This window comes from Eptesicus fuscus, chromosome 25 (assembly GCF_027574615.1).
Source record: "Eptesicus fuscus isolate TK198812 chromosome 25, DD_ASM_mEF_20220401, whole genome shotgun sequence".
NCBI lineage: Eukaryota > Metazoa > Chordata > Mammalia > Chiroptera > Vespertilionidae > Eptesicus > Eptesicus fuscus.
In genome coordinates, this window is record NC_072497.1 from 8,250,414 (window position 1) to 8,265,230 (window position 14,817).

The 14,817-nt window shown below is 45.5% G+C and overlaps 1 protein-coding gene across 1 annotated transcript in view; it reads right to left on the reverse strand.

Annotated features, from left to right (window-relative positions):
- Nucleotides 1-14,817, reverse strand: part of CHD2 (chromodomain helicase DNA binding protein 2) — an 86,842-nt gene that overhangs the window by 66,361 nt on the left and 5,664 nt on the right. Inside the window, exon 3 of the mRNA XM_008156467.3 lies at nt 2,832-3,063. Coding sequence (XP_008154689.2) covers nt 2,832-3,063 — 232 coding nt within the window. The remainder of the gene's footprint in view (nt 1-2,831; nt 3,064-14,817) is intronic.

Sequence of the window (14,817 nt, forward strand, 5' to 3'; positions counted from 1 at the left end):
TGACTGGTTATTGACCCACCTGAGAAATTTAAAAAAAAACAAGCAGGGTCCCACCAAGTCTCATCAAATCAGAATCGGGGCATTTGTGTATTTCTTTAAATCCCGCAGGACGTATAAGATGCCAGATACATATAAAGTAGGTATTTCTAATATTTAGAAATTTTCTGAAGGAGAATCACTGCTATCCTTTCTCTAGCACACCTCATTTTACTCTTAGGAGTAACTATTTTTACTAACAATAAGTATTAATAGCTTGTAACTCTTTTTACTAACTATTATTTAGAATTATTTTTACTAACAATCCTCACCAGCGATGACAAATTAAAGCTCAAAGGAGGGACTGGTTGAAGAGGACATTTTTTCACAGCGTATTTTAGCTCCATCTTCTACAAAGACTCAAGCCAGCAAACGTGTAGAGAAAATACACAAGGCTCCTCCTTCCTCAGCCTCTAGTGATTGGAGTCTAGCCCCCCATCTCTCTCTCCATCCAACAGATCACTGGCCAAGCACCCTGTGCTCTTTCAGGAAAACCAGTCCCGGGGGCGGAATGAATTGGACCGAACTGTGGAAGGCCGAAGGGAAAATGGAATAAACACGCAAAAGAGGTGCTTGACAGCCCAGAATAGCAATGGGGCTTTGTCATCAATACCTGGGTGACAGCTAATGTCAAGAAAATATTTGGAAAGTGAGGCAAGCGCCCGAGACTCGGGATGTATGTGTAAAGTGGACCTCAAAGGAGACAAACTTGATGAAAGACGACGCAGAAAAAAAAGTGTCACCAAGCCAAGGGAGGGCGTTGGCAACAGTGCCTTTAAAAAACGCCGAGTCAGCCCTGGCTGGTGTGGCTCAGTGGACAGAGCGTCAGCCTGCGGACTGAAGGGTCCCAGGTTCGATTCAGGTCAAGGGCACATGCCTGGGTTGCGGGCTTGATCCCCATTAAGGGACGTGCAGGAGGTAGCCAATCCATGATTCTCTCTCATCATGGATGTTTCTATCTCTCTTTCCCTCTCCCTTCCTCTCTGAAATCAATAAAGATATATTTAAAAAAACAAAAAACAAAAAAAAACGTCAAGTCAGCTGTGGAAAACAAGGCTGCCCAAGAAAACAAAGGAGATGGCCCAGAAACAGGCATTCCAGAACTAGACTCCGATGTAATCCTGTGACCCGGTGCCTTCCGCTTACAAAGGTGGAAAGTCCATAATGGCCTTGGAATTATCTGGGAGGCAGAAGACAAAAGGTCCAACCGGAAGGCGTTAGGACAACCGCGTGGCAGGAACTCTGGGCCAAAGAGGCAGCAGAGGGCGGACCCTGAGCAAGTGTGGCCGAGAAAGGAAGGAGGGAGAGCTCTTCTCTTGTTCTGTCAGCCCACCCTGCCCCCACCCCCTTCTGAACCTCTGCTAGGGCCGTGAAATTCTTCAACACAGGTATTCATGAAGCTTTAAGTAACGGGGGTGGAGGCTAAACTATTTTGTGTCCCTATACCAACCAGTTTTATCACTTATAAATATTAAACAGGCATTTAGGTTCAACTCTTGGGACTTTATTACAATATGTATACTGTAATGCATACATCCTAAAATCACCTCAATCCCTTTAAGGGCTAATGGTATCAATGAAAAGCTACCATTTAAAGGGATGTGTATACAGAAAACAAAGAACCTTCTTTAAAAGCTCTCCTTTTAGAATAATAATCATTAGAGGCACAATGCAATCTATCTAACTGGCTGTGATGTCCATCCACGTGTTAACTTTATGCACGTTTTAGAACTGATGACCTAAATTTTAAAAGTATATTTTAATATTTCTGCCTGAAGTATTTATTTCTGTCTTGAAATTCAGTCTTAGTAATGACTCTTTCCGAGTTCCCCCTTCACCTTTTTAAAATAATTTAAATATATGCAGTCTTGTACGCTAACAGGGGTGAATGCTAGACAGTAACACTATTTCAGCAAAGTTTTAAACACACTACACAAGCCATGCATGGTTCCTGTGGTTTCCTTTCATCTCCACAAAAAAAGAACTCTCCACTGTGCAGTATTGTACATAAAAAAAAAATTTTAACCACCTTTTAATTTTTAAAATATATATATTTTTATTGATTTCACAGAGGGAGAGGGGGAGTGAGAGAAACATCAATGATGAGAGAGAAACATCAATGATCAAAGAGAATCATTGATGGGCTGCCTCCTAAACACACCTCATTGGGGATCGAGCCTGAAACCCAGGCATGTGCCCTCACTGGGAGTTGAACCGTGACCTTCTGGTTCACAGGTTAAGCTATACCAGCGGGGCTTAACCACATTTTTAAAATGTTAAAAACCAAAATTATAGAAATTTGTGCTTTTTCCCTATAATTTGATAGCTTATGTAATTATTTCCTTTAACTAGAGGCCCAGCGCAGGAAATCGCGCGCAGGTAGGGTCCCTAGGCCTAGCCTGTGATCATGGCCATCTTCTGCCCGCTTGCCAGTCCCCAGTCCCGCCCTGCCGCCCCCCACCCGGTTCGCCATGGTTCCCCGTTCGCCATGCTGCAATTGGAGCCTGCAGACCAGGGGAAGGGACCGAGAGTTGGTCAACGCATCTCATAGGGAGTGGTCGAGCAGTCGTTCTGGTCGTACCGCCGTTATGGTAGCTGGGCTTTTATTATATAGGATAGCCTGTGATCAGCAAGTAGAGCAGAAAGCAGTCCCCATTTATATCGAGGGGCAGCATGTTATTAGAAAAGGGGGCTGTGGCTTCCTTATCGAGATGCCTAAGGAGTTTCCTTGGGAAAGGAAGGCTGCTAGCTGGCCCCAGCTGCAGGCGACTGGCAAAGTACAGCAAAGGAGATACCTTCTTCACGTCGGCTATCCGCTCCTTCTTGGAGGCTGGCTTCTCTTTGGCTTCGGGAAGGACCGGCTGGGACTTGGACCCGGCCGATTCACTCTCAGATTCCGACGGACTCTCCGAAGACTCGGAGCTGCTGTTCGACTCGCTGCCATGCCCACTTCCTGGGTCGCTGCCCTGCTCGCTCTCCGACTGGCTGCCTGAGTCGGAACCCGAGGCTTCTTCAGATGCTGAATTACTTAATAAGGAAAAAATACACGTAGATTTAAAAAGACTTAAGAACAGCCACATAAATCTGTTTTAAAAAACCCTAGCAGTAAAATGACTGGACAGTGGCTAGTCAATTGATACAAAATCCAAATTTCCTTCTGTATTCTTATATTGCAAGTAACATCTTTAGTATCATTCTCAACATCCTTATTGGCTACCATTTCCTGAGTGCTTGTATATTCCAGCTATCTATATATGTAAAGAGGTAATAAGCCAACTGTCCATTACGGTGTCCCAGTAACGACTGAGGCTGCTCGCGCATGGAGCACCTCTAGGTCTCCGCCCCCGACGCCCCCCTGCGGGCGCCAGTGGCGATTCCCTCCCAACTCCCCAAACTCATGGCTCCCTCCTGGCTCCTGCGGGCGCAGACGGCTCCCTCCTGCCAGCTCCCGTGGAAGGAGCGACGGGCGGCCTACTGAGCTCGATATTGCGCACTGGGCCACTAGTTCTATATAATAAAAGCCCAATATGCAAATCGACCGAATGGCAGAATGATTGGTCACTATGACGCACACTGACCACCAGGGGGCAGACACTCAATGCAGGAGCTGCCCCCAGCCCACAGGCCCCAGGCCAGCCAAGGAAGGTGTCAGCGGGGACCCCATGATCACCCCACAGATCAGCCCTGATCACCGGTCAGGCCTAGGGACCCTACCCATGCATGAATTTCATGCACTGAGCCTCTCGTTTTATATAGATTAGTTTCTCTGACAAAAACTCAGAAGGAGAATATTATTTTCTCCTTCATTCAGATGAAAAGAAAAAAATCTGAAGCTCAGAAGTACTTAAGTAATTCTCCCAGGTGAAACAGGTCGATCTATCTGAATCCACTAAGTTTTATTTATTTAGTATCATCCCTCCCTCTTCAAGACAAAAACAGAGGGAAATGCAACACAGCAAAAAACAAACCCAGGCAGGGTTACCCAAGAAGTAGGACTGCAGTGTGGCTGTGACTTTCCAATCAATGTCCTCAACAACAGGTGCTCATCAGATGCATGGCAGCGCCCTAAAAACATACACATTAACCCCACACCAGAGGACCTCCCGCAGGAGGAGGCCTCACAGAAGAAAATAAACACAAAGAACATACAGATGCTATGGGGAAGGCCTAAGGCAATGCAGACTGCTACTGGCCACCACACATCCCTGCCCTTCCTCATTCTAAACATTCCTCAGGGCCCTACCCAGTTTGGCTCAGTGGCTAGAACGTTGGCCTGCGGACCAAAGGGTCCCGGGTTTGATTCCGGTCAAGGGCAAGTACCTTGGTTGCAGGCTCCTCCCCGGCCCCGGCCCTGACTGGGGGGCGTTCAGGAGGCAACCAACCGATGTGTTTCTCTCACATTGATGTTTCTCTGTCTTTCTCTCTCTCTTCCACTCTCCCTAAAAATCAGTTGAAAAATATCCTTGGGTGAGGATTAAACAACAACAACAAAATAAACACTGCTTAAGGAGGCAACCTAAGACAGGGGACAGCACAAGCCACAAAATCAGAAGGAAAGGCTCTGGGAAGATTATCAACCTTGGGGCCTGGAAGGCAATTCCCACCGTGAGAAAGCTTGAGAAGGCAATTCAGGAACATGCGGGGAGGAGCGAAGACACTTTAAAAAGAAATAAAGGGGACAGACTTGGCAGAGAAAGAAATGGGGGTGCACAGGTCACCCAACTCCGCTGCTTAAAAACGATCTTTCCATTCAGGAGAGAAGGAGCAGGGAAAGGGAGGCAGAACCTACAAAAATGTTAACAGACAGCTCCCTGCGTCTAGCAGGCAGGAGATAAAAGACAGAGCATGAAACCCCAAAAAGTCAAAACAGGAGGGTAAGTAGAATTGACCACAAAAATCCCTTGGGAGTCATAGTAAGCAGCACACAGTACAGGGGCCATTCTGCTAAGATGAGGAAGCAATGACAATAAAAGGGGAGGGGGCCCTGACTGGTCTGGCTCAGTGGATAGAGCGTCAGCCTGCGGACTCAAGGGTCCCAGGTTCGATTCCGGTCAAGGGCTTGTACCTTGGTTGTGGGCACATCCCCAGTAGGGGGTGTGCAGGAGGCAGCTGATCGATGTTTCTCTCTCATCGATGTTTCTAACTCTCTCTCCCTCTCCCTTCCTCTCTGTAAAAAAATCAATTAAAAAATATATTTAAAAAAATAAAATAAAGGGGGAGGGGGAGGTCTCTATTTTGCAAAAGGGAGAAGTAAAAAGCCATTTATTAACGGCATGATCGCTAATAGGTACCAGGCATTTCTCTAAGTGCTTTATAGATATGATTTTGGTTACTCCCCAGGAGGCAGGGATTCCACCCCAAGTCTGGCTCTAAAGAGCATATTCTATTTTACAACCAGGGCACAAAACCTTAGAGACTTGGGCAATAGATCTTATCCCTGTTATGCCCCGTCAGGCTTCTCCGTAACAGCGACTCAGTATTGCCAAGGCCTCCTTATACCTACTGAGTCCTTGGTCCTCTACACCAGGTGTCCTCAAACTACGGCCCGCGGGCCACATGTGGGTGTTTTTGCCGTTTTGTTTTTTTTACTTCAAAATAAGATATGTGCAGTGTGCATAGGAATTTGTTCATAGTTTTTTTTAACTATAGTCCGGCCCTCCAACGGTCTGAGGGACGGTGAACTGGCCCCCTGTTTAAAAAGTTTGAGGACCCCTGCTCTACACAGTAAAAGCACCTGTGACCAAAGAGAAGGTGGGCACCAGGCACCAGGAAAGAGGAAGGCTGGCTGGCATCCAGGGCTTGGGTCTCAGCCTAGCCCATCTCAGGCCTGTGCCACCTTGTAACCTGTGCCGAACTCTACCTGTAGGTCATGAGGGCATCCCATGACAGCTATGAAAGCAGCACTCCGTAAACGCCGAAGCCTCACTGCCCACACATCAGAGAGTTTAGCATTTCACATCCCGGCCCGGATTCCCCTCCTAATAACAAGTTCTTCCCCGCTAGTGCCCGTTGGTGGCATGAATAGTTATAAGGCAACTTAAAAAATGGAATTGTCAGGAATTATCCACCATACACACAGAATCCTCATGAAAAATAAGTGCCTGAACCCGAAACTTACACAAAATAATATTGAATGTAAACTGTAATGGAAAAGTAAAAAAAATTTTTAAAGGAAAAAAAGTACCTAAGAATTACTTAAAATCTAAGTTGGAAACAAGTTTTGTAAAATTTTATTGAACAATCAATACAAGGGAAATATAACGCAAAAACAAATGAAAGGGATTCAAGTCCAAACTGGCATTTTAGATTCCGACAGAAAAATGAATGCTTATGGAAAAACGTTAGCACTGTGTTCATTTGTGAATAAAAACAAGTTGGTATCATTTCGAAGTCCTTTTTGAAGCTGGCAAATGGAGTGATTTAAGTATTTCTTACAAACAGACTTTGAATGCCACCAGCATTCATGAATAGCTATTGTTCCGTTTTTTTTACTTTTTCATCGCCACTTCCCAAATGGCCACCAGGGGGCAGCACGGCAACACTGCACTTGCAGAGCAGGCCTGTGGGTTCCCCACCCAAGAGCTGCCATTTCGGCGCAGGAAGGGTGTGTTTTTTTTTTTCCCTAAACTTAACAAAATGGCTGAACAGCTTGGCAGGGCTAGTTTTTGTTGCTGGTGCAAGCAAAACCAGGTAAAAGCACAAAGCAATCTACACTGTGATTGCATAAAGCTTATTTCCAGACTAAAAGCTCTATCGCTGGTAGAGCAGCTAATATTTTTGGAGCACTTATGTATCAGATCCATGCAAAACTCTCCTTTAATCCTTCAACAAAGAAGACATAATCACCCTCATTTTACAGCAGAGGCGTAGCCCAAGTGTGTGTGTGATGTCATCATCCCCACCCCCAGTCTGGAGTGTGGAATACACACCACTCAACCTCTACATTGGTATTGCTGTCCCGAATCATTTGCACATTCTTCAGTTCAACAGATTATTAATGCACCCAAAGGCAGATGCAGAACAATTCCTTCTAATCACACATCTATGTCAAAGATCTTTATCTCCACCTCTGCCTCAAGGCCTATGATTCTGAACACTAAACCATATAAATGAGGTTAAAAGACAAGGACAGAGAAAAGAAATCTCAATGTACACACAACAAAAAATGTATACTAATACATACAACATTAGAATAACATATCAAAGAAAAAAACAACAGATAATTGGGCAAAGGAAATGGGCATGCAACTACAGAAATGAAATGGCCAATAAATTTATGGAAAGGTAATTAAACCTCATCGGTAATTTGGGATCTGTATATTACAACAATACTTTACACTCATTTGCTTTGCAGAAATTTTAAGAGCCTGATAATATTAAATGATGGTAAGAAAGGAAAATAGTACTCATATACCATTATTGAAAAAATAATCACTAGGAGCTTTGAAAAGCACCTTGATATTATCCAGTAAACCTCAAAATATCCATATGAATCATGCAATCCAAACTATGGGTATAGCCCTCGCTGGTTTGGCCCAGGGGATAGAGTGGTGACCTTCGAACCAAAAGCGTCCGGGTTCAGTTCTGGTCAAGGGCACATACCTCGGTTGCAGGCTCCTCCCAGGCACAGCCTGGTCAGGACTCATGCAGGAGGCAACCAATTGATGTTTCTCTCACACTGATGTTTCTCTCTGTCTTTTCCTCTCTCAAGGATTAAAAAAAAGAAGAAACTGTGGTATGTAATCTAAATAAATTACCAAACTTGGGAAAGGGGCAGGACGTATAAAATTGTTCAAAGTTCTGAAATCCTAAGATTAAAAAAAAAAAATACTCAACGTTTGTGTGTGAAAACGAAAAAAAGTGAAATATTCGTACTATGCCATGAACAATGACTGGCTAGGAGTGAATTAGATCTATAAATGATAATTTCAAAACTATTATGTTTTGGGGGTATATATTTTTTAATTGATTTCAGACTGACGGAATCAAACCATGACCTCCTGATTCACAGGCTGATGCTCAACCACTGAGCCACACCAGCCGGGCAGAAAAGAGCTGGTTTTTTGTTTTATTTTTTTAATATCTTTATTGATTTCAGAGAGGAAGAGAGAGAGAAACATCGATGAGAGAGAAAGATCTTGGCTGCCTCCTGCACGCTCCCAATACTGGGGATCGAGCCCACAACCCAGGCACGTGCCCCTGATCAGAACTGAACCCGGGACCTTTCAGTCCTCGGATCCGATGCTCTATCCGCTGAGCCAAACCAGCTAGGGCAAGAGCTGTTTTTAACATTACAGAATGATCAGTATTCAAGAGCAGACCTTCCTAGGATTTGACAGTTCTTCTGGAAGTTACTCCGACACTGGTAACACCACCTATGGATCCTCTTCCCAGAAAAAGGCACATGTATGAAAATGCTGCTTACAGTTCCAGGGGATAACGGCCAAGGGCCATCAGATTGAGAAATCCAGTGGGAAAGAAAATCCAGTGGAGGAAAAAACCTACCTTTATGAAGTACGTTTGTAAAATTCCCAACCGGTGCTAGACAGTAGTCATCTTACCTTTATCATGCTACTTAGGGCGCATCAAACATGGCCCCCAAGCGTGGATATCATTAGGGAAAAATGAATTATAGCAAGAAGCCCGGATAAGGAACAAATACCTACCCAATCCAGGTCTGGCAATGGACTAAGGGTCATACAGAACACGAGGCCAGCTTTCTACCAGGTAAGAACGTAAAAAGCTTTGCACCCACTACTCTCCCTTTAATCCCATCCCTTTAGAACCCCAGGGAGAGATGGGACCAGTTTAATCCTTGACCAAGAATTCCTTTCAGCCCAATAAGCTGTATTCTTTAGACTTTGTAACACAGCAACTCTGGAGGTCAAAGGAGATTGAAAAGGCGTGGCTGCTAACCTCAATAGCAGCAAATAGCACTTAAGTCCGCCGTGTCGCAGGAAGGAAGTGGGGTCCCAGGATCACGCCACAGAAAAGAAAAACGAAAGGCGAGGTTAAAAGACAACTTTCTCAATAACAACCAACACTCTCTGTGGCAAGCACCTGGCTGCATGCTCTGGACCAGCGTCTCAAGGGCTAGATACTAGAAATCCTTTGCTGTGAGGGGTTGTGCTGGGCGTTGTAGGATTGTAGGATGCTCCGAAGCATCCCTAGCCTCTACCCACTTGATGCCAGTTGCATCCCAGACCCAAACAAAAATATCTCCAGCCAAAAGTCAAGGGGGGGGGGCGGGGGAGCGGGAGGATAGGGGATGTCCTTAGTTGAAAATTCACTGCTTCAGATATATTATTTTACTTAATTCTAACTTCGGAAGAGACACACCACACATTCAAGAGCCATTTCCCTGAAGGGCACACCATAGTCCCAATGCTAGCAAGCAAAGGACCCACCTGGACACACCTACTGCTAAAGCCCTAAAATCTAATCAGGTAGGTGCTAGTCTTTTTTTTTTGTTTTTAAGTGATTCTAACACAATGCCTATTTGCAAACTAAGTTTCGACAAAACAAATCAGAGGCAAAGTCCAATCTTCATCAAGGGGAGTCACAGTGCACAAGGGCAGAGCTCTTTTGAGGTCCCTGGGTCACCCGCTCCTGCCCACCCGCTTTTGGGCAAACCACCCCCACGCTGCCTCCCAAACCACCCCGTGGGAACCACTTCTGATGTGAAATCACAGCCTTTTGAACAGCACTGTGTTCTGGCATCACTCACACTTACAATGAGGTGATTTTGAGTTTCTGGTTTCTTTAAAAGGAATGTTAAGATAAGCAGAGGACAGCCCTGCCTGGGGTGACTGACTCAGCGTCTGCCCACGCACCAAACAGTTCTGGGTTAGAATTCCCGGTCAAGGGCAGGTACCTGGGTTGCTGGGGGGATATCCTAGGGAAAGGATTAACAAAAACAACAAACAAAAAAAGATAATTGTGAATATTCTAGACCTATATACTTTCCTCTAATCCCTCTAATCTGACAGCAACTTTTGAAAAGATGTTTAAGTGTAGCCAAAACGCCAGTGTTTGACTACGATTCTACCACTTACTCTACCTTGTGCCTCGGTTTTCTCATCTACACAGTAGGAATGATAATCATACCTCACAGGCCTGTGAGGATTACTCTAAGGAGCACAAATAAAGGACTCCAGTCCCGGGCTCACGCATAGTCGGCACTTTAATGACAGCTATTATGGAATCTTCCCAAAGCAAATCAACTTCGTTTTCACGGAAACATCGCTCACACTCAATTTCTGCTGTTGGTTTGGTGTGTATTTGAAATGCAGGAATACCAGCACAAGCCGAATCAACAAAGGTGAGAAGTAGCTAATAAAGGTGAGAAGTGGCTACAAATTCTTGTTGAGTATACAAGTCAACTGAAGGGGGTATACAAAGGAGCTCAGTGGGGTGCAGGGCCACCCACAGGCCTGCAAAGGAAGCGTGCTCCCTGACAGTTCATTTGGAGAACTGGTTACCCCTAAGGAGGTCACTAAGCAACTCTGCTACACTAACCCCCATTAAGTAAAATCTACATTTAAACATCTCTTCAAACGCGGCTGATACAGTCAGCACTCAATAAAATGTAAATCTTCTCTGGTATATTCCTAGAAACTGTTCACCAAATGCTACTGTCACTCCAAATCGAAAGAGTGCCGTCATTCCAGGCACAGCTGGGCTTAGCCACCCAACGAGATGCAAAACCCTGAGGTTCATTTTCATATCCTAGCCTCCTGCCTTTTTTTTTTTAATGCTGGTTCCAGTTCACCAAACACCACGCTGAGGGCTCCACAGCGTAGCCACACGCACTGCTGCAGCCCCATACAGACCTCCAAGCCCAAGCTGCTGTGAACAGAACTGCCCTAAAAAGGGAAGTGAGAAGATGGGACAAGCAATGGAAAGACCACGAGTTGGGAAACAGTATAAGAACAAGCAATGCTGCATCAGAAGATTCAAACCCATGGACACACATGCATACGGATGGAAACACATGCAAATTTGAAACACAGGGTGAGCTTTTACCCTAACTCAACCCCCTGCCCCTCCCCCCCGCCCGGCCATTGGTATTTTTACAAACTCTTCAAGGTCTGATATTAAAACCAAAAAAAGCTAATAAAGGTGAGAAGTAACACAATGCCTATTTGCAAACTAAGTTTCCAACAAAACAAATCAGAGGCAAAGTCCAAGGGGAAAAATAATTCCATTGTTAAATGAAAACCCAACCAAGTAAAATCTAAACATCTAGCCCCAGCCGGTGTAGCTCCAGGGCGAGTGTTGGTCCCACACACCTAAGGGTAGCGGGTTCGATTCCTGGTCAGGGCACGTATCTAGGTTGCAGGCTTGATCCCCTCCCATCAGAGCACACGTGGGAGGCAACCAATCAATGTGTCTCTCTCCTTTCCTCCCTTTCTTCCCCTCTCTCTAAAAAAAAAAAAAAATCAATGAAAAACAATCCTCAGGTGAGGATTAACAAAACAAATTAAAGACCTAATTGGCTTTACTGAACAATTCAGGAATCGGGCAGCTTCCCAGCAGGCGAGTGGAGAGGTGCTCTAAAGGGTTGTATAAAATAGAAAGCTTTGAGAGGCGGAAAGGGGGGCAAGAAAAGAAATTTATCAGCCGGAAATCGGTTGTGTCAAACAAGGACCGCCCCCCTCCTCCCAAGGGGAAATGAAGGGTCCATCAGGCGACTGCCTCCGGTGCTAACCAGGAAATTCCAGGCCGGCTGGCCAAGTCACATTCCTGGGGAACGTTGCAAGTGTAACTGGTTAGGTATTAGGTCTTGGTTTGCTGGTGTGGGGCTTTCGCACAAGTGACTCTATTCTGGGCCTGATGAGTCTCTCTCTAACTAACACAACTGACTCGTTAACCATAAAGCAAATGAAGGAAGTAGAGGAATCCGAAAACACAAATATTGAGACTATACAGTTCTAACGTAATAGGACTTTGGGCATTATGCGACGTCAAATGGGCAGTGCTCAGGGGGAGACTGGTTACTAAGAGCAGGCTGCGGCCAATATCAACATGGGCAATAAACATCATCGCTGTTATTTATCCTCGAATAGCACCGCACCTTGGCATTCATTACTCACCCTTGCACAGCCTGCAGGGAAAGGAGGCGCCTCCGCCAGGGCAGTCATTACTAGCTCCAGAGGGGGGAGGGGAATTTGCTCAGAATGAGACCGACTCCGAACAAGAGGCTGCCCCAGTCCAGACAGAATCATAGGCTCCCTCCAGAAAAAAAAAAAAAAAAAAAAATTCTAGGAGAGGACTGACTGCAAAACTCCCGCAGTTTCAATTAACTAAAAGAGGAGTTGCCCCTAAAAGCATCTTAACCGGCGTGACCAGACCCTTGTGGGAAGCCAGGACACCAATCACTGCCCGCAGGGCAGCCTGGCTCTCATAAAGGTGCTTAGAAGGTGTAAAAGGTGCCCTAGCCCTAACCGGTTTGGCTCAGTAGATAGAGCATCGGCCTGCGGACTGAAGGGTCCCAGGTTCGATTCCGGTCAAGGGCATGTACCTTGGTTGCGGGCACATCCCCAGTAGGGAGGGTGCAGGAGGAAGCTGATCTATGTTTCTCTCTCATCGATGTTTCAAACTCTCTCTCCCTCTCCCTTCCTCTCTGTAAAAAAATCAATAAAATATATTTTAAAAAAATAAATACAAGATACAAGGTGCCCTAGCTGGTTTGGCTCAGAGGACTGAGCGTGGGGCCTGTGGGTTGAAGGGTCCTGGGTTCGATTCCAGCCAAGGGCACATGCTCGGGTTTCGGGCTCGATCCCCAGTAGGGGGCGTGCAAGAGGCAGCCGATCCATGATTTTCTGTCATCATTGATGTTTCTCTCTCTCTCCCTCTCCCTCTCCTTCTCTGAAATCAATTTTAAAAAATAAAATAAATAAACATATCCTCAGGTGAGGAGTTAAAAAAAAAGTGCAAAAGGCTAAGAACGAAGATGAAGCACAGGGAATAAAACAACATTGCTAATCATCTGAAATCATGGAGCTCCTTCTATGGACCGGGCCCCGCTCTTTGTTTCAGCATTTCATAGGCATATTATTTGATCGGAATAAACTAAGGAAGATGATCATCCACGTTTTAGAGAAGAGCGAATTCCAAGTCCAGCAACAGAGTGCGCCATTGGCCTAAATCGGGGTGAAAGCTTTCAGTACTGAAGCACACACTGCACTGGTGTCCATGATGTACACGGCTCCTGCCGGGCACCGAGGAACAGTTCAACACATCACCAATTCGGAGACAACTCAGGAGAACTGGATCCCACGTATAAAATCGGGGCTATCCTTAGCACGATGCCTCCCCCGGGGCCATTCTACAACATTCACCCACGAAGACCAGGTGATCACACCATCCCCCAGCCATGGGGACTCTCCAGGAAAGAGAATTTAAACCCTTTCAGTATGAAGTCAAGTCCAGAAGATGGCGAAGAAATACCCAAAAATGGTGTCTCCTCGCCAAACGTGTTAACGGTAACATGCTACATTGGAACTGTTTAAGAAATGTACCATGGCCCGGCCGGCGTGGCTCAGTGGTTCGATTCCCTGAGTCGGGCACATGCCCAGGTTGCAGGCTTGATCCCAGGGTGGGGCATGCAGCCGATTTTCTCTTATCATGGATGTTTCTTTCTCTCCCCCCACCCTTCCCCTCTCTGAAATCAGTAAAAATATCTTTAAACAGAAAGAAAGAAATGCAGCATGATGGCTTCCATACACCTCCATTCTCCAGGATTTATTTCACAAAGCAATGCCCTGTCCCGCACCTCATAAACTACGAAGGTAGACAGCATAGCTTTTTCTCGTGCCCTACCCATTCAAGTTTAGACCGGATAGGGGGGGGAAGGGCCTAACAGACATATAAACAACGTGCTACAACCCTGGCATTTGATGAGTCAATTTTGCCGACTTCAAACTTGACTTCAAAGCCCGCTCAGGCTGGGATGCAGGAGGAAATGGCTCAGAGCTAAGCACCCAGCAGAAGTAAGCCAACATAGTTATTTGTGTTAGTATACAAAATAACGTAGGTGTTTACAAAAATAACACACTCACCTGCGTGGTCTGTGTTAATGAGAACACCAAGCGATGAAACCGCCACCAAAAAAAAAAAAAACACAACAGTTTCTTTGCTCAAGTAAACCCCACCCCACCCCCACCCCCACTTTCAAGAAAGCCAATTGAATTCTAAGGGTTAAAAATAAATATATTGACTGGATGTCTCCCAGAGCACTTACTCAATTTTTATATCAGGAACAAGTTTATTGTGCTACGTTTTATGGGAGAAATGACAGGAGTTCGGAAATCTCAGGTGGCCTCAAGATGAATCACAAATGTGAGGGGATTGCTGTAGGGGCGGGGGGGGGGGAGGGTGCGGGAGGGGCGGCACTAATTGTTAAAAATGTAAGATTCAGATACTGTCAGGCAAAATGCAACTTAAACTTCCAGATTCCGGAAGCTGCTGGTCTTCAAAGCAAGAGTCCAAAAGAGGGAGAGAGGAGAGATTTGCCAACACTTTTCCAGGGCGAACACGGGAAGGAAACACAGAAGGTTCGATAACCAGACCCAATACGCTGGTTCTTTAAAACGGTAAGTAACTGGCCCAAGTGGCATGCATACAGTTCATGGATAAATTGCTATATTATCAGATGCATTTTAACTCACTTAGTAACGACACCTGTTCAGCAGAATAGTTTAGATCCCGGAAAAGGACTGCAACGCTACTTAATTCTATCCCGAGTTAAGAAACGTAAGGAAATACGAAAGGGAATTT